Here is a 20,039-nt window from a genome sequence, read left to right on the forward strand (position 1 = left end):
AACTTAACCACTTCCTCTCCAACACACACAAACACACACTGGCCGTTTCTCCATGTCGAGTGAACCTGCTGCAGAGCCACTATTGCAAGTATACTACGTCATCGAGTGGCGCCGAAGGATTGTTTAATTGCACGTTAAATGCCCAGCATTCGGCGCCACTCGATGACGTAGTATACTTGAAATAGTGGCTCTGCAGCAGGTTCACTCGACATGGAGAAACGGCCACACTCACTCTTGCAGACCTGTGTGTGTGTGTGTGTGTGTGTGTGTGTGTGTGTGTGTGTGTGTGTGTGTGTGTGTGTGTGTGTGTGTGTGTGTGTGTGTGTGTGTGTGTGTGTGTCTCAGTATTAGTTATTAATAAAGCCGAATGAATTAGAAAGGCAGCCGTGATGTGTTTTAGACACACCAGAAAGTTGGAATATTGCACTCTGACACAGATAAACACACACATGTATGTAGGTTAAAGGGTCAGACAGGAAGTTCACCTGAGGCCCCGCCCACTAAAACACCATCTACAAATATGACTGAGAAATGTAACACCTTGATGTTATATCAAAATTAAACAGGTTCACTTTTGATGCTTTCTTAAAGTATTTACACAGAAATGATCTTCAGTGGGTTCAATGACTAAGCAGGTAAATAAAAGAACTGCTCTATTTACAGAAATGCAGATTTTACAAAAAGAATAACTTAGGATATTAAGATATCAACATCGAAGACGATATCTAGCCTCATATCACAATATTGAGTATGTAGAGTCTCTACTTTAAAGAGTCCTCTCCTGCTGATGTTCAGGTGTATATCAGTATGTAGTGTCTCTACTTTAAAGAGTCCTCTCCTGCTGATGTTCAGGTGTATATCAGTATGTAGTGTCTCTACTTTAAAGAGTTCTCTCCTGCTGATGTTCAGGTGTATATCAGTATGTAGTGTCTCTACTTTAAAGAGTCCTCTCCTGCTGATGTTCAGGTGTGTATCAGTATGTAGTGTCTCTACTTTAAAGAGTCCTCTCCTGCTGGTGTTCAGGTGTATATCAGTATGTAGTGTCTCTACTTTAAAGAGTCCTCTCCTGCTGATTTTCAGGTGTATTTAAGTATGTAGTGTCTCTACTTTAAAGAGTCCTCTCCTGCTGATGTTCAGGTGTATATCAGTATGTAGTGTCTCTACTTTAAAGAGTCCTCTCCTGCTGGTGTTCAGGTGTATATCAGTATGTAGTGTCTCTACTTTAAAGAGTCCTCTCCTGCTGATGTTCAGGTGTATATCAGTATGTAGTGTCTCTACTTTAAAGAGTCCTCTCCTGCTGATGTTCAGGTGTATATCAGTATGTAGTGTCTCTACTTTAAAGAGTCCTCTCCTGCTGATGTTCAGGTGTATATCAGTATGTAGTGTCTTTACTTTAAAGAGTCCTCTCCTGCTGATGTTCAGGTGTATATCAGTATGTAGTGTCTCTACTTTAAAGAGTCCTCTCCTGCTGATGTTCAGGTGTATATCAGTATGTAGTGTCTCTACTTTAAAGAGTCCTCTCCTGCTGATGTTCAGGTGTATATCAGTATGTAGTGTCTCTACTTTAAAGAGTCCTCTCCTACTGATGTTCAGGTGTATATCAGTATGTAGTGTCTCTACTTTAAAGAGTCCTCTCTCGTTGATGATCAGGTGTATATCAGTATGTAGCGTCTCTACTTTAAAGAGTCCTCTCCTGCTGATGTTCAGGTGTATATCAGTATGTAGTGTCTCTACTTTAAAGAGTCCTCTCCTGCTGATGTTCAGGTGTATATCAGTATGTAGCGTCTCTACTTTAAAGAGTCCTCTCCTGCTGATGTTCAGGTGTATATCAGTATGTAGTGTCTCTACTTTAAAGAGTCCTCTCCTGCTGATGTTTAGGTGTATATCAGTATGTAGTGTCTCTACTTTAAAGAGTCCTCTCCTGCTGATGTTCAGGTGTATATCAGCATGTAGTGTCTCTACTTTAAAGAGTCCTCTCCTGCTGATGTTCAGGTGTGTATCAGTATGTAGTGTCTCTACTTTAAAGAGTCCTCTCCTGCTGATGTTCAGGTGTATATCAGTATGTAGTGTCTCTACTTTAAAGAGTTCTCTCCTGCTGATGTTCAGGTGTATATCAGTATGTAATGTCTCTACTTTAAAGAGTCCTCTCCTGCTGATGTTCAGGTGTATATCAGTATGTAGTGTCTCTACTTTAAAGAGTCCTCTCCTGCTGATGTTCAGGTGTATATCAGTATGTAGTGTCTCTACTTTAAAGAGTCCTCTCCTGCTGATGTTCAGGTGTATATCAGTATGTATTGTCTCTACTTTAAAGAGTCCTCTCCTGCTGATGTTCAGGTGTATATCAGTATGTAGTGTCTCTACTTTAAAGAGTCCTCTCCTGCTGATGTTCAGGTGTATATCAGTATGTAGTGTCTCTACTTTAAAGAGTCCTCGCCTGCTGATGTTTAGGTGTATATCAGTATGTAGTGTCTCTACTTTAAAGAGTCCTCTCCTGCTGATGTTCAGGTGTATATCAGTATGTAGTTTCTCTACTTTAAAGAGTCCTCTCCCGTTGATGATCAGGTGTATATCAGTATGTAGCGTCTTTACTTTAAAGAGTCCTCTCCTGCTGATGTTCAGGTGTATATCAGTATGTAGTGTCTCTACTTTAAAGAGTACTCTCCCGTTGATGATCAGGTGTATATCAGTATGTAGCGTCTTTACTTTAAAGAGTTCTCTCCTGCTGATGTTCAGGTGTATATCAGTATGTAGTGTCTCTACTTTAAAGAGTCCTCTCCTGCTGATGTTCAGGTGTATATCAGTATGTAGTGTCTCTACTTTAAAGAGTCCTCTCTCGTTGATGATCAGGTGTATATCAGTATGTAGCGTCTCTACTTTAAAGAGTCCTCTCCTGCTGATGTTCAGGTGTATATCAGTATGTAGTGTCTCTACTTTAAAGAGTCCTCTCCTGCTGATGTTCAGGTGTATATCAGTATGTAGCGTCTCTACTTTAAAGAGTCCTCTCCTGCTGATGTTCAGGTGTATATCAGTATGTAGTGTCTCTACTTTAAAGAGTCCTCTCCTGCTGATGTTTAGGTGTATATCAGTATGTAGTGTCTCTACTTTAAAGAGTCCTCTCCTGCTGATGTTCAGGTGTATATCAGTATGTAGTGTCTCTACTTTAAAGAGTCCTCTCCTGCTGATGTTCAGGTGTATATCAGTATGTAGTGTTTCTACTTTAAAGAGTCCTCTCCTGCTGATGTTCAGGTGTATATCAGTGTGTAGTGTCTCTACTTTAAAGAGTCCTCTCCTGCTGATGTTCAGGTGTATATCAGTGTGTAGTGTCTCTACTTTAAAGAGTCCTCTCCTGCTGATGTTCAGGTGTATATCAGTATGTAGTGTCTCTACTTTAAAGAGTCCTCTCCTGCTGATGTTCAGGTGTGTATCAGTATGTAGTGTCTCTACTTTAAAGAGTCCTCTCCTGCTGATGTTCAGGTGTATTTAATTATGTAGTGTCTCTACTTTAAAGAGTCCTCTCCTGCTGATGTTCAGGTGTGTATCAGTATGTAGTGTCTCTACTTTAAAGAGTCCTCTCCTGCTGGTGTTCAGGTGTATATCAGTATGTAGTGTCTCTACTTTAAAGAGTCCTCGCCTGCTGATGTTCAGGTGTATATCAGTATGTAGTGTCTCTACTTTAAAGAGTCCTCTCCTGCTGATGTTCAGGTGTATATCAGTATGTAGTTTCTCTACTTTAAAGAGTCCTCTCCCGTTGATGATCAGGTGTATATCAGTATGTAGCGTCTTTACTTTAAAGAGTCCTCTCCTGCTGATGTTCAGGTGTATATCAGTATGTAGTGTCTCTACTTTAAAGAGTCCTCTCCCGTTGATGATCAGGTGTATATCAGTATGTAGCGTCTCTGCTTTAAAGAGTCCTCTCCTGCTGATGTTCAGGTGTATATCAGTATGTAGTGTCTCTACTTTAAAGAGTCCTCTCCCGTTGATGATCAGGTGTATATCAGTATGTAGCGTCTCTACTTTAAAGAGTCCTCTCCTGCTGATGTTCAGGTGTATATCAGTATGTAGTGTCTCTACTTTAAAGAGTCCTCTCCTGCTGATGTTCAGGTGTATATCAGTATGTAGCGTCTCTACTTTAAAGAGTCCTCTCCTGCTGATGTTCAGGTGTATATCAGTATGTAGTGTCTCTACTTTAAAGAGTCCTCTCCTGCTGATGTTTAGGTGTATATCAGTATGTAGTGTCTCTACTTTAAAGAGTCCTCTCCTGCTGATGTTCAGGTGTATATCAGTATGTAGTGTCTCTACTTTAAAGAGTCCTCTCCTGCTGATGTTCAGGTGTATATCAGTATGTAGTGTCTCTACTTTAAAGAGTCCTCTCCTGCTGATGTTCAGGTGTGTATCAGTATGTAGTGTCTCTACTTTAAAGAGTCCTCTCCTGCTGATGTTCAGGTGTATTTAATTATGTAGTGTCTCTACTTTAAAGAGTCCTCTCCTGCTGATGTTCAGGTGTATATCAGTGTGTAGTGTCTCTACTTTAAAGAGTCCTCTCCTGCTGATGTTCAGGTGTATATCAGTATGTAGTGTCTCTACTTTAAAGAGTCCTCTCCTGCTGATGTTCAGGTGTATATCAGTGTGTAGTGTCTCTACTTTAAAGAGTCCTCTCCTGCTGATCTTCAGGTGTATATCAGTATGTAGTGTCCCTACTTTAAAGAGTCCTCTCCTGCTGATGTTCAGATATCAGTATGTAGTGTCCCTACTTTAAAGAGTCCTCTCCTGCTGATGTTCAGGTGTATATCAGTATGTAGTACAATATGTTGGAGCGCTAGCCAATAGGAGCAGACTTACTTCCTGGCTTTGGGAGGTGTAGGTGTTGGAGGTGGGGGTGTCGGGGGACCATCTTTGCGAGGTCGGCCCCTGGAGCGCCTCTCGAGGGCGGGGCTTGTGGCCGCTTCTTTGGCCAGCTGAGCGCTGCGTCCGGCCCTCGTGACGGGGGGCAACGGGCCGCGGTCCCGAGGCTCCTGGGGAGAAGCCTCAGACGGCATTCTGGGTAAAAAACACAAGACAGAGAGGTCAGGGGTCAGGTGTGATTCAGGGGAAGAGACATATCTGTCATTTGTTTCATTTAAGTAGTGAGTAAGCCGGCCCTGCACGACCCTCTAAATAATTTGTAGACAAGTTACCTCTCTTAATATCTGCAGATCACTTTAATTAAATATTGATATTTGTATATATCTTCTTTACATGTGTATATATATATATATATATATATATATATATATATATATATACCTGTGTAGGATATTACAAGTACTATAAGAGCTTCTACTACTACTACTACTACTACTACCACCAATAATACTACTACTACTAGAGCTACTACTTGTACTAATACTACTATTACCACTACTACTAGTATCACTCCTACTACTACTACTACTAAATAAGCCAGTCCTGCACGACCCTCCGAATATTTTGCACATTTGTACACTACTACTATCACTAATATTACTACTACTATCAATAATAATACTACTACTAATATCAATAATATCACTACTAATACTAGTATCACTAATATGACTACTACTAGAGCTACTACAAGTACTATTAGAGCTATTAGAGCTATTCCTGCTCCTACTACTACTACTACTACTACTGAATGAATACTTTATACTAACAGAGTATTTTGCAGTATTGTATCAAATACACAAAAGCTGATTCCCTGTCTGTGTAAACTAACCAATCAAGTTTGAAATGACATGAAGTAGGAACAATTTGGATCAATATGAAAGTGCTAACTGGACAAAAATCACAATGACTCCATCTGTATATATTGCATTATTGATATTTAATGTATGTATTGCATCGTCCATGTTAATATATCTATGTTGTAAGCTATAATTTGGCCCTTCATAGGGTTTATTTCACAGATATATATCTTCCACTGTCAGTATGTATATATTTGACTTTAAAGTCCTTTTTTATTTCTTATTTTGAGATATACTTAATGTTTAAATCCATGTATGTCCATGTTCACATCATATGCGATGCTTTGTTTACATGCTGCTGTGACGAAAACACAAATATAGTATACTGTACGTGTTTATTAGGTATCTATATTTCATGTTATTAACTAACTATATCTGAATGTTATAACATCTTTCTTAACATATAGTTTTGTAATTGTTTGGTACTTATCTCACAGCGTCTCCTCTCTAACTGTGTTTATGTTTATTGACCCTATTCAGATGTTTGTGTTTTATGTTCACGTCTATTTGAGTACATGTTCACATTATACTCAATGCTTAGTTTACCTGCAGAAAATGACCCAAAAAGGATCAATAAAGTAAATACTGTCTTATCTGTATAGTAGAAACCGAGCAGTTAGCAGTTAGCCGTTAGCTTCCTCTATCTATCTTAGCATTAGCATCAGCTAGCATGTAAGCTACCTTCGCATCGCCCAGTTTGCTGATCACTTCTCTGTTAGCTTGTAGCATCAGCTAGCATGCTAAATGCTATCAGAAAGCAGCTCCAACGCGCCTTTATTCGTCGCTTTATGTAAACATTGCAAGTATAAGTTGATAGAGAAACACAAGCGGGGATTAAAAGCTGCATACGATTGGAGATCTAGGGAGGAAAAGCCTTCTTACTGATTTGATGCAATTCTCTTTTTCCTCTCCAGCTTTGCAGCTTCAACTTAAAACCGATCAGTTTAAACTCTCTTCCCGGGAGAAAACCTCGGGTCACGAGTCTGCCATATCGACACGATCACAACAAACATGTCCCGGGATGAAGTGGAGGCGAAAAAGCAGGTTTTAGAGCTGAAAAACTGGCGAAAAAAATTAAAGTTGAAGCGGTCGCTCCGTCATGGAGGCCATGTTTGGGAGCGACCGAAGCACCGCCTCCTGTCAGCAAGCAGCAGGAGAAGAAGTAGGGCCGAAGAAACCCGAATACTACTCACTGTGGGGAGTAAATACAACTGTAACTGTAAATATAACTATACAACTGTAAGAAATAAATTAATGCGAAGTTAAATCCATCTTTGATATTTAATCCTTGTTTCTCACAGTTGTTTCATGTAAAAAAAACTGCCATAAAAATAATATATATTGCCACTATTTTATTATATTTAACAGAGTATTCCTACACACTGGTAAAGTAGAAGTACTCAGATATTGAGTAAAAGTAGAAGTACTCAGATCTTGTACTTTAGTGAAAGTAGAAGTACTCAGATATTGTACTTGAGTAAAAGTACTCAGATATTTACTTGAGTAAAAGTAGAATTACTCGGATCTTGTACTTGAGTACAAGTAGAAGTACTCAGATCTTGTACTTGAGTAAAAGTAGAAGTACTCTGATCTCATACTTGAGTAAAAGTACTCAGATCTCGTACTTGAGTAAAGGTAGAAGTACCAGACTGTAGGAATACTCTGTTATAGTAAAAGCAGTCATTGTGCAGATTGTTCCGTTTCAGAAAAATATATATGTTTTATAATGATTGATCATTAAAAGGTTCAGCTAGCGGGGTTTTCTGTTCGTGAGGTAAAAAGTGTGTCTGACCCCGCGGAGGGATCTGCAGGAGGGCTGTTCTGGGGATGCGGTTTCTGTCATCAGACCGGAAGTCCCGGAGTGGAGCGCGAGGAGAACGGACTCACGTTGCACGTGCCCCAAACATACAGCCTTTATGAATTAATTAATTAAATAAACAATAATAAGATCAATTCTAGATATAATATATAGCTATTTAATTATAACAGTAATGCTCACAACAGCATTAATAATTAACAATATTAATTATAAAAAGAGTAAAATATACTTAACAATTTTAATAATAGACGTTAATAACCATTTCAAATATATAATACATATTTTAATAAATGTATTCTTTGCTTCTGATGTGTCAGGGACTCCCTGCTGTGCAGAGGAGACCTGATACAAACAGAAACACCTGCTGGATCACAGCGGTATTACAGCTTTATTGACAAATGCATGTAAACAATAACTCAAATATACACAAACACAGAAACGGGTTCTCCTGCAGATCACGATACGTTCAGATAAACTCCACCCCGGCGTCTGTTATGCAGAAGGAGCTGCTCCTGTACGACTTGGTTTTAGAAGAAGAGGAAGAGGAGGAAGAGGAGGTGCAGTGAACCGTGAACATCTGACGTCTTTTTGGTTCCCTGTTGTTGTTGGCGGCCATGTTTGTAGTTTCCTGCCTGGAGCAGAGTAGCCGGTGGGTTACGAGACGCTGCCAGGGGCGGCAGAGGTACGGTCTGTCGATGTCCGAGGAGGAAGAGGAAGAGGAGGAGGAAGAAAAAGAGGAAGGTCCACTGTAGTTCCTCCTGATGGCGTGGCAGGTGGCGAAGACGGTGATCCGGTAATCCCTGAGAGGAAGAACCACAGACGAGATGTCCAACATTTTACAGTGAACCCAACATACAGTGTTAGAGAATAGTAGGCCAATAGAACAACCTAAAACTCCTCTAGAACCTCTGGAACCACCTAAAAGAACCCTTTAACCACCAACGGACTACAAGAACCACTTTAGGACATCTAGAACCACCTAAAGGATAACTAGTAACACCTAAAAGGTGATAAGTACAACTAAAAGTACAACTGTGAAGACCTCAACAACCCCCGAAAGACCTCTAGTCCACCTTTAAAGACCTCTAGAACCTCTGGAACCTCTGGAACCACCTAAAGGACCCTTAGACCATCTCATTAGCCACGTTCACACCGGAGTACTTTTAACCGTACTTTTCGCGTTTAGTTCCGTTAGTACCCTTTATGTCGCGTTCACACCAAAAAGAGCACTTAATCTCGGGAACTTTTACCCCCATTTTTAGTGCCTGCTGAGAGATGGTACTTTCTTGGGGGAAAAAGTGCCCCAGTTCTGATCGGCTGGGCGAATTGCAAAAACACGCCCCGTACAACTCTGAAATGTTTTGTAGAGCCGCCATTTTATTATCCCCGCATTATTAGCATTAGCCCAGCGCACAAACGCAGAGAGACTAACTTATGGCAACACAAAATAAAACATGGGAGCGGTGGAGATGAGGAGGTGTCGGTGTTCTGGTGATTTACTCGGAAGGCTTCAGTAGAAGCTGCTGGGAGTCCCAGCAGCTTCTACTGAAGCCAGTCCCCAACTCCGGGGACTTCCGGCCGGGGCCTTCGGGTCGCAGTATACGCTGTGAAGTTGTTTGCGGTCTGCCAGTAAACCCAAAGCAGAAGAAGAAGAAGTGACGTCAGCGGCTCATTTGCGTAATCTTCCCTCAGGGAAAAGTACTCCGGTGTGAACGCGGTCTGTACTAAATGCCCTGGGGTAATAAGTGCCGGCACTAAATACGGCAAAGTACTTGGTGTGAACGCGCCTAATGACTACAAGTATCACAAGGAATGTCTTTATTGACCAATACAACGATATAAAGGACCTACAGAACCACACAAAGCACCACTATTACCCCTAAATGAACACCAGAACCTCCTAAAAGACCTTTAGAACCTCCTCAAAGGCCTTTATAAACTCCTTAATTTGCTAGAACCTCCTAATTAAGAATAGAACCTCCTAAATTAAGACAAGAACCTCCTTAAAGCCCTTTAGAACCTCCTGAATAAACACAAGAACCTATTTAACGAACACTAGAACCTCCTAAATTACGTCCTAAAAGCCCTTAAAAACATCCTAAATGACCTCTAGAACACCGAAAGCCCCGTTCGAACTGCCTAAATGACCTCTAGAACCTCCTAAATTACGTCCTAAAAGTCCTTTAAAAACATCCAAAAAGCCCTTTAGAACCTCCTAAAAGCCCTCTAGAACCTCCTAATACCCCTTTAGAACCTCCTAAAAGTCCCCTAGAACCTCCTAAAAGCCCTCTAGAACCTCCTAAAACCCCTTTAGAACCTCCTAAAACCCCTTTAGAACCTCCTAAATGACCTCTAGAACCCCCTAAAGCCCATTGAAAAACCCCTAAAAGTCCTCTAGAACCTCCTAAAACCCCTTTAGAACGTCCTAAAAGTCCTCTAGAACCTCCTAAAAGCCCTCTAGAACCTCCTAATACCCCTTTAGAACCTCCTAAAAGTCCCCTAGAACCTCCTAAAAGCCCTCTAGAACCTCCTAAAACCCCTTTAGAACCTCCTAAAACCCCTTTAGAACCTCCTAAATGACCTCTAGAACCCCCTAAAGCCCATTGAAAAACCCCTAAAAGTCCTCTAGAACCTCCTAAAACCCCTTTAGAACCTCCTAAAAGTCCCCTAGAACCTCCTAAAAGCCCTCTAGAACCTCCTAAAACCCCTTTAGAACCTCCTAAAACCCCTTTAGAACCTCCTAAAAGTCCCCTAGAACCTCCTAAAACCCCTTTAGAACCTCCTAAATGACCTCTAGAACCCCCTAAAGCCCATTGAAAAACCCCCAAAAGTCCTCTAGAACCTCCTAAAACACCTTTAGAACCTCCTAAATGACCTCTAGAACCCCCAAAGCCCCTTTCGAACTGCCAAAATGACCTCTAGAACCTCCTAAATTATTTCCTAAAAGCCCTTTAGAAAATCCTAAATGAACACTAGACTAGAACCTCCTAAAAGTCCTATAGTCCTGCCAAAAGGACCTTTAGACCCTCATTAAAGCCCTCTAGAACCTTCTAAATGACCTCTAGAACCTCCTCAAAGCCCTTTAGAACCTCCTAAATGACCACTACAACCCCCTAAAGCCCATTGAAAAACCCCTAAAAGTCCTCTAGAACCTCCTAAAACCCCTTTAGAGCCTCCCAAATGACCTCTCGAACCCCCTAAAGCCCCTTTGGAACCCCCTATAAGTCCTCTAGAACCATCTAAAAACCCTTTAGAACCTCCTAAATGACCTCTAGAACACCGAAAGCCCCTTTCGAACTGCCTAAATGACCTCTAGAACCTCCTAAATTACGTCCTAAAAGTCCTTTAAAAACATCCAAAATGACCTCTAGAACCTCCTAAAAGCCCTCTAGAACCTCTAAAAGAAGAACCTGAGCAGTCGTCCCAGCAGCTCGGCACACTTGCTGAGTTTCTCTTCCTGCTTGGTGACGCTGGTCCCCCCCTCGCAGCGGTCCGGCCAATAGAAAGCGGAGATGCTGTCGATGAGCAGCAGGGCGACGCGGGGTCGAGAGGTCAAGGTCGTCTCCAAGAAGTGGAGCGTGAGGAGCAGCTGGGAGGAAGAGGAGCAATGGACGACGAGGAGGCGAGAGAGACAGGAACCCAACAGCTCTTCATCAGAACCAGAGGAGGAAGAGGAGCGAGCTGCAGAGAGGAGGGCGGTTTAGTGCATGTAAATGGTCTGCAAAGGCTCAAGTCCTGCGTTCAAATGTCAACAAACGTCCCAAAAAGTTCCAAGAAAATGTGGTAAACCCCAGCTGCAGACAGAGAACAGTACAAGTATTCTACCATTGTTTTTTATTAAAAGCACACCTGTGACTACCTGACACTTGAATGCTTCTTCTTTGTTGGTGCGTACCTGCGTTCAGCCTGCTGTCCAGGATGCTGACCAGTCTTAACATGTCCAGACTATAATCGGTGTCCATGAACACAACGTCCACCTCCAGCCCTCCGGCGCTCAGAGGCAGCAGACAGCGGCTCAGCAGGTGGTACAGGAGCTCCGTCTTACCTGCACAGGGGAGGAAACTCATTCAATCATGTGCATTCATTTCTGTTAGAAAAATCTCACTCGTTACTCATTCTCACGTTTTCTCAAAATGTTGACGTTTTCTCAAAATATTGTTTTTTTCTCAAAATCTCAAAAAAATTAAATGTGACAACGTTTTCTCAAAATATATATTTTTTTAAATCTCAAAATGTCGATTTTTTTTTTTTAAATCTCAAAATGTTGTATTTTTTCTCAAAATGTTGTCTTTTTTTATATAATATATATATATATATATATATATATATATATATATATATATATATATATATATATATATATATATATATATATATATATATATATATATATGTGTGTGTGCGTGCGTGCGTGCGTGCGTGTGTGCGTGTATATATATTCTATTGGATTGTTCACTTTGTCATTTCCGTGAACCCGGATGACGCCAGGCTCACACTTCTTGTTTATTTTTGTGGATATATAAATGGCGCCTTTCCACTGCAGCACCGCTTTTTGTTGCTTTTCCACTTGGGCTAGTTCCGGCTCGGGGCGACTTTTTCACCTTTTTTCTGGCCCTCCAACAACCGGGCTGAGTATGCTCAACTAGTGACGTAAACACTCGACTGCTGATTGGTCAGAGAGAATCGCTGGCAAGGGAGCTACAACTACAACAAGATGAACATATTTGACCGTGATTTAATTGTAAGACACGTTTCTAAATGATGCCGAAGTAACAACATACTGATACCGGTTAGTAAGAACCATGAGTTAATGCTTTGAGTCTGCAGACAGACGGCAGGCGAGAAACCTTTTAAAATGCGTGTTTTCTGAATGGAGATCGGCTAAGCTAACGCAGTATATGCTCCGACCGTCCACACTCACAACAACGGCCTACAGACAGAAACAAAGCAGAGACTGTATTCTCCATGACTCAGACAGTCTGTGGTTTGGACTTGTTTCCCTTGTGTCTGGTTTCTGAACAGATATGAGGAGCTGTGATCTAACGGCTGATGTTTTGGTTTTCTGGTTGTGGTTCGCATTGAAGATGACGTCACGGCAGTTTTATGCAGTGTCGCTCCGCCCGCCGAACAGCCGATGGCTCCGCCAACACTGCGTTACCATAGTTACTGCCCCAGCTACTAAACTGTAATGGAGACGCAGCATAAAGTGAGCCTGGCCTACCAAGGCCAAACCAAACCGTACTAAGCCGTGCGAGGCCTGCAGGGGGCGCCATAAGAGTCAAAGGTTTCTACAGAGGGATTTCTCTCTCACTCAATAAGTCAGAAAACTGCCATCAATCTCTAACAGAGTGTTTCATGTGTGTGAGCCTGTTAGAGTATGATCACATATGACCTCACCTGTCCCCTCTGATCCGTACAGCTCCACCACCTCACCTGTCCAACACACAGGCAATCATCAGACTCCAGTTTATCATTCTGAGTTTTGGTTAATTGTCATGTGACGTCTCTGTGGAGGACACTCTTCAGAGACACTGAGATGATTCATGGACAAAGTTTGTCTTTTGTTAGATTTAATAAAGTAATAAAGAAAGTCAATATAAAGTGAGATGGATCTGAAGTTCAGGAACAGAGCAGCTTCCTCCTCAGAGGAGAGAGAAGGTCTGCTTTCAGTCTCTGTGTTCAAGAGAGGAACCAGCTGCTCCTCCTCCCTCCCTCATCAAACCTCCTTTACACTTCCTTTACCTCCTAACAGGTGAACCCTTAATGTCCCTGACAGGTGAACCCTTAATGTCCCTGACAGGTAGACCCTTAATGTCTCTGTTACACTTCCTTTGTCTCCTGACAGGTAAACCCTTAATGTCTCTGTTACACTTCCTTTGTCTCCTGACAGGTAAACCCTTAATGTCTCTGTTACACACACACAAGACTAACAATACACTTGGACAGAGAAGAAGGCAATCAGAGGATAAGTATTATGTATTTATTTCAACAAGGACCATGCATACAAATACATGGATCTCAGGAAAGAGATGAATGATGCCAGATCATAGCTCATCTCCTGAGGCAGTCGGAGTATCAGACTATACGTGTTAAATGATTATATGATCTTCAACAGGAAGTGATTTTTCTCACCTTGTTCAGGTCCTCCGTCTCCAGGAAACAGTTTTTTCTCTATGTCCTTCAGACAGCGACGAGCCTCCAGACGGGCGAACAGCTGCAGACACATCACACACTGATTATATACAAACACAACACTCTTCCTCAGACTCAAGGACCCAAGAGGGACAGCGTGAGACCGAAGGTTAAACACACGAGGTTATACGAAGACCTGGGAGGACGTACCGGAGAGGAGGGGTTTATCCCAGTTAGAGGCTTTGCTTGTGTTTCTACCTGCTTCTTCTCTACCTGCTTCTTCTCTGCCTGTGTTTCTACCTGCTTCTTCTCTACCTGCTTCTTCTCTACCTGCTTCTTCTCTACCTGCTTCTTCTCTGCCTGTGTTTCTACCTGCTTCTTCTCTACCTGCTTCTTCTCTACCTGCTTCTTCTCTGCCTGTGTTTCTACCTGCTTCTTCTCTACCTGCTTCTTCTCTCTGCCTGTGTTTCTACCTGCTTCTTCTCTACCTGCTTCTTCTCTACCTGCTTCTTCTCTGCCTGTGTTTCTACCTGCTTCTTCTCTACCTGTGTTTCTACCTGCTTCTTCTCTACCTGTGTTTCTACCTGCTTCTTCTCTACCTGTGTTTCTACCTGCTTCTTCTCTGCCTGTGTTTCTACCTGCTTCTTCTCTACCTGTGTTTCTACCTGCTTCTTCTCTACCTGTGTTTCTACCTGCTTCTTCTCTACCTGCTTCTTCTCTACCCGTGTTTCTACCTGCTTCTTCTCTACCTGCTTCTTCTCTACCTGTGTTTCTACCTGCTTCTTCTCTACCCGTGTTTCTACCTGCTTCTTCTCTACCTGCTTCTTCTCTACCCGTGTTTCTACCTGCTTCTTCTCTACCTGCTTCTTCTCTACCTGCTTCTTCTCTACCTGTGTTTCTACCTGCTTCTTCTCTACCTGTGTTTCTACCTGCTTCTTCTCTACCTGCTTCTTCTCTACCTGTGTTTCTACCTGCTTCTTCTCTGCCTGTGTTTCTACCTGCTTCTTCTCTGCCTGTGTTTCTACCTGCTTCTTCTCTACCTGTGTTTCTACCTGCTTCTTCTCTACCTGCTTCTTCTCTACCTGCTTCTTCTCTACCTGTGTTTCTACCTGCTTCTTCTCTACCTGTGTTTCTACCTGCTTCTTCTCTACCTGTGTTTCTACCTGCTTCTTCTCTACCTGTGTTTCTACCAGCTTCTTCTCTACCTGCTTCTTCTCTACCTGTGTTTCTACCTGCTTCTTCTCTACCTGCTTCTTCTCTACCTGTGTTTCTACCTGCTTCTTCTCTACCTGCTTCTTCTCTACCTGTGTTTCTACCTGCTTCTTCTCTACCTGCTTCTTCTCTACCTGTGTTTCTACCTGCTTCTTCTCTACCTGTGTTTCTACCTGCTTCTTCTCTACCTGTGTTTCTACCTGCTTCTTCTCTACCTGTGTTTCTACCTGCTTCTTCTCTACCTGTGTTTCTACCTGCTTCTTCTCTACCTGCTTCTTCTCTACCTGTGTTTCTACCTGCTTCTTCTCTACCTGTGTTTCTACCTGCTTCTTCTCTACCTGTGTTTCTACCTGCTTCTTCTCTACCTGTGTTTCTACCTGCTTCTTCTCTACCTGTGTTTCTACCTGCTTCTTCTCTACCTGTGTTTCTACCTGCTTCTTCTCTACCTGTGTTTCTACCTGCTTCTTCTCTACCTGCTTCTTCTCTACCTGCTTCTTCTCTACCTGCTTCTTCTCTACCTGTGTTTCTACCTGCTTCTTCTCTACCTGCTTCTTCTCTACCTGCTTCTTCTCTACCTGCTTCTTCTCTACCTGCTTCTATGCAGCAAAAGTGAAGAGCCACATATGAATGAAGATACCAACAGACCAGTGTAGCATGTAGCTAACCAACAGACCTTAGTGTAGCATGTAGCTAACCAACAGACCTTAGTGTAGCATTAGCTAACCCTAACCAACAGACCTTAGTGTAGCATGTAGCTAACCAACAGACCTTAGTGTAGCATGTAGCTAACCAACAGACCTTAGTGTAGCATTAGCTAACCCTAACCAACAGACCTTAGTGTAGCATGTAGCTAACCCTAACCAACAGACCTTAGTGTAGCATGTAGCTAACCCTAACCAACAGACCTTAGTGTAGCATGTAGCTAACCAACAGACCTTATTGTAGCATGTAGCTAACCAACAGACCTTAGTGTAGCATTAGCTAACCCTAACCAACAGACCTTATTGTAGCATGTAGCTAACCAACAGACCTTAGTGTAGCATTAGCTAACCCTAACCAACAGACCTTATTGTAGCATGTAGCTAACCAACAGACCTTATTGTAGCATGTAGCTAACCAACAGACCTTAGTGTAGCATTAGCTAACCCTAACCAACAGACCTTATTGTAGCATGTAGCTAACCAACAGACCTTAGTGTAGCATTAGCTAACCCTAACCAACAGACCTTAGTGTAGCATGTAGCTAACCAACAGACCTTAGTGTAGCATTAGCTAACCCTAACCAACAGACCTTATTGTAGCATGTAGCTAACCAACAGACCTTATTGTAGCATGTAGCTAACCAACAGACCTTATTGTAGCATTAGCTAACCCTAACCAACAGACCTTAGTGTAGCATGTAGCTAACCCTAACCAACAGACCTTATTGTAGCATGTAGCTAACCAACAGACCTTAGTGTAGCATTAGCTAACCCTAACCAACAGACCTTATTGTAGCATGTAGCTAACCAACAGACCTTAGTGTAGCATGTAGCTAACCCTAACCAACAGACCTTAGTGTAGCATGTAGCTAACCCTAACCAACAGACCTTAGTGTAGCATGTAGCTAACCCTAACCAGCAGATCTTAGTGTAGCATGTAGCTAACCCTAACCAGCAGATCTTAGTGTAGCATGTAGCTAACCCTAACCCTGAATACAGACAGAGATGAACCAGAAAGCAGATCATTCTGATGTTTTTTTAAAGGGTTAAAACGATGGTTAAATGTGTTGTTGTTTACTTCAATCTATTTTCTTTAATGTTGTGCCTTTCTTGGTCAGATCTGACCGGGACAAAGATGTTTGAATAAAGTCTTGATTGTATCAATGTAAGGATTAGCATGATGTTCATTATCAAACTAAAGCACTTTAACTGTATTTCACTTTAACAGATACACGTGTACTTCCTGCAAAGTGAAGTAATCACGCAACGCTTAATATACGTTTATTAATTACATGTTGTTGTTAGAAACACGTGTTGTTTTTTACCTGAGCTCCACTTTCAGTCATTTCAGCTGCATGATCAAAGCACTTCCGGATTCCGTTTAGCGTAACGGACCAATGGGAAGAGCTGCAGGAGTGAGAGGAGCGCGCTGACAAGAAGGCCCAATCCCAAACCACGCCCTACACCCTCCCCCTACACACTCCCCCTCCGTGACGGAGTGAACTCTGTGGAGTCTCAGCTCAACCAGGCTCCCTCCTGTCATATGGAGGGAGCAGGGGCGGCGCCTGGGGGTTGCTATAGCAACTCCAACAATTGGCCTAGCAACGGCTTAGCAACCCCATTGTTCTGTTATGTTAATGTTCTATATGTATACACATTCTCGCGAGATCTATCAGGGGTCGCTGTAAGTTACAGCGCGAACTGTTACTTGGCTAATGTTGTAACTTGTTATAATTCTCAGTGTGTGAACACAGATCGAAAATGGAAAGATTTTTCACTCGTCAGCGTAAACGACCGCGATCTCCAACGGAGCCGGTCCAGCCGGATAACCCTGCTATCCACGAGGATCCCGGTGTCCACTATGAAAACAGGGAGGATTGGGACCACGAAGAACAGGTGCCCCCGCCAACTGACCCGCTGCACCCGCAGCAGCAGGACCAGCTAGCTGCTACCGCGAGCTGCAGTGGAACTAGTGGAACTAGCGCTGCTCCCCTCCACACCGTCATTGACATCAGCCATTCAACCTGCGATGGACCAAGACGTCCTATGCTGAGAAAATACCCGACCAAGAAGTACGGACTGCAAATGCGGTCATTTAATGGCCGATGGTACGAGCAATATACTTGGCTCGAGTACTCAGTGACTATGGACAGTGTATTTTGTTTTGCCTGCAGACATTTTGCTCACGAAGGACGCCGGTTCCATAAAGAAAATGCCTTTACCCATGACGGATTTAGCACCTGGGTTAAAGCTAAGCAGTCATTCCTTACACATGATGTGAGTGGTGGACATAAATACGCCATGGATGCATGGTCTGAATTTAAATTAAGGAAAGAGAGTGGCTCAAAAATCAGCAACGCACTCAGCGAGGGACATTCACAAACTGTATGTGAAAACAGGGAATATATGCGGGCAGCTGTGGAAGCTTTGCGTTACACTGCGTGTCAACCCATTGCACAACGAGGGCATAGGGAGAGTGAAGCATCAAACAGGGGGAACTTCATCGAACTTTTAGACCTGATTGGCAAGTTTGACAAAACTGTGGCAAAAACAATATCCGATTATCCGAAAAATGCAAAGTACTCACACCACGACATACAAGATGAGCTAATTGAGCTGATGTCAAATATGGTCAGGGATCAAATGAGTGGGGAAGTACAGGAAGCTGGAGTGTTTGCACTGATGGTGGATGAGAGCAAAGACGTGAGTCAAAAGGACCAGGTGTCTGTGGCAGTGCGCTATATACATAACGATGGCATACAGGAGGAGTTCCTTCACTTCACCCCAGCTGATGGACTAGACGCCGATTCACTTTTGACAACGATCAAACAGACGCTCAGTAAATGCAACATTGATCACAACATGTGCATTGGCCAATGCTACGACGGTGCCGCTGTCATGTCGGGGTGCACTGACGGTGTGCAGGAGAGGCTTCGGAAGGAGGTGCCACAGGCTCTTTATATACATTGCCATGCCCACCGGCTACATTTAGTTTTAGTTGACTGTGTCAAGAATGTAAGACCAGCAGGGGATTTTTTTGAAGTTGTGCAGATGCTGTATAATTTATTTTCTGGCTCTGTCGTGCACAACATTTTCCATAAAAAACAAAAGGAACTTGAACCAACAGAAAATCCGATTGAACTAAAAAAGCTGCCAGACACTAGATGGGCTTGTCAGTATTCAGCACTGTGGGCCATTCAGAAAACACTGCCAGCAATCTATGCCACACTCGATGAGGTCATCACGCAGTCAAACGCTCGCGGGAAGACAGAAGCTAGAGCAGTGAAGGCACTGATAGACGCTCACTTTGCTGTGCAACTCACTCTATTTGAGGATATGTTTCGGGCCACCAAATTCTTGTCCGACCATTTACAGACCCCAGATCTGCAACTGGCATCTGCTACGGATCTCGTTGAGTCGGTAATTACATCCCTCTCCAAAAAGCGAAACGAAAAATCATGGAATGACATTTTGGACAAAGCACAAGCCCTCTCCACCAAGGCTGGCATCCTCATCCAGTTGAGACAAGAGCGACGCCAGCCTCAGCCTGCAAGCCACCTAGACGGGGTTGTAGTTGATGCTCCAACAGGAAAACTTCCACCACTCACCTCCTCTGAGGACATCCGAAAGCACTGCTACTACCCTGTCATTGATAGACTCGTCAATGAAATGAAAAGGCGGTTTTCGTCTGAATCTTGTGGTGTTCTACAGGGCACGTCTGCCTTAAACCCAACACATAAGTCATTCCTTGAGATGGAACACCTATCACCCATGGCCCAGTATTATGGGGTAAAAACGGACAACCTGTCTGCAGAACTGCACCAAGTTCGACGGCTCCTTGTCCGAACAAAGCAGCAGCAGGGACACACTGCGAAAACCACACACGAATTTCTCTCGCTTCTCCGGCCATACAAGGACGCATTTATTGATTTGCACAGACTTTTGTGTATATCGGTCACACTGCCTGTCACGCCTGCAACCTGCGAACGCAGCTTTTCTTGTTTACGGCGTGTCAAAAACTACATGAGGAGCAACAGCGGGGACTTAAGGAATAGCAATTTGGCTTTGCTGTCCATCAATGCAGAACGTGCAAGAGCCCTTGATGAGCAGGAGATCATAGACGCTTTTGCTTTGAACCACAACAACAGATGCATTGTCCTGCTCTGATAGATGTGACCCATTGGTGAGTGGCTCTGCTCCCGTTCTCACGTGTGTGTGTGTGCGTGTGCGTGTGCGTGTGCGTGCGTGTGCGCGCGCGTGTGTGTGTGCGTGTCTGTGTGTCTGTCTGTTTGCGGTGTGGTGATGAGGTTAAATGCCACAGCATGCCAGTTGAAACAGTGAACGATCGATATAGTGTACTTGTACGCTTAGGGTGTAATGGTATTATACAAACATATTGTAGGAGCACAGAAAC

General features: G+C 43.0%; 2 protein-coding genes across 4 annotated transcripts in view; both read right to left on the minus strand.

Moving 5' to 3' along the window:
- The window catches only part of LOC307026582 (histone-lysine N-methyltransferase 2C-like), a 96,867-nt gene extending 89,910 nt beyond the window's left edge, over positions 1-6,957 (minus strand). For both annotated transcript variants that reach the window (XM_079662099.1, XM_079662098.1), the window contains exons 1-2: positions 6,645-6,957; positions 4,840-5,037 (exon numbers count right to left, since the gene is read on the minus strand). In XM_079662099.1, the coding sequence (XP_079518225.1) occupies positions 4,840-5,036 (197 nt within the window). In that variant the 5' untranslated portion in view covers position 5,037; positions 6,645-6,957. The remainder of the gene's footprint in view (positions 1-4,839; positions 5,038-6,644) is intronic.
- Positions 6,958-7,950: 993 nt separating this feature from the next.
- On the minus strand, positions 7,951-17,110 carry xrcc2 (X-ray repair complementing defective repair in Chinese hamster cells 2). 2 transcript variants are annotated; one of them, XM_079662121.1, is made up of 6 exons: positions 16,951-17,109; positions 13,714-13,795; positions 12,979-13,014; positions 11,477-11,626; positions 10,992-11,262; positions 7,951-8,381 (listed from the first exon to the last, which is right to left on the minus strand). In XM_079662121.1, the coding sequence occupies exons 1-6, from the start codon at positions 16,969-16,971 to the stop codon at positions 8,048-8,050; spliced, it is 894 nt and encodes a 297-aa protein (XP_079518247.1). In that variant the 5' UTR covers positions 16,972-17,109; the 3' UTR covers positions 7,951-8,047. The 2 variants fall into 2 exon arrangements, with proteins under 2 accessions (XP_079518247.1, XP_079518248.1); XM_079662122.1 differs by lacking the exon at positions 12,979-13,014 and having other exon boundaries at positions 16,951-17,110.
- Between the last annotated feature and the right edge of the window lie 2,929 nt (positions 17,111-20,039).

This window comes from Notothenia rossii (assembly GCF_949606895.1).
Source record: "Notothenia rossii genome assembly, chromosome: 12".
In the NCBI taxonomy this organism is placed as follows: domain Eukaryota; kingdom Metazoa; phylum Chordata; class Actinopteri; order Perciformes; family Nototheniidae; genus Notothenia; species Notothenia rossii.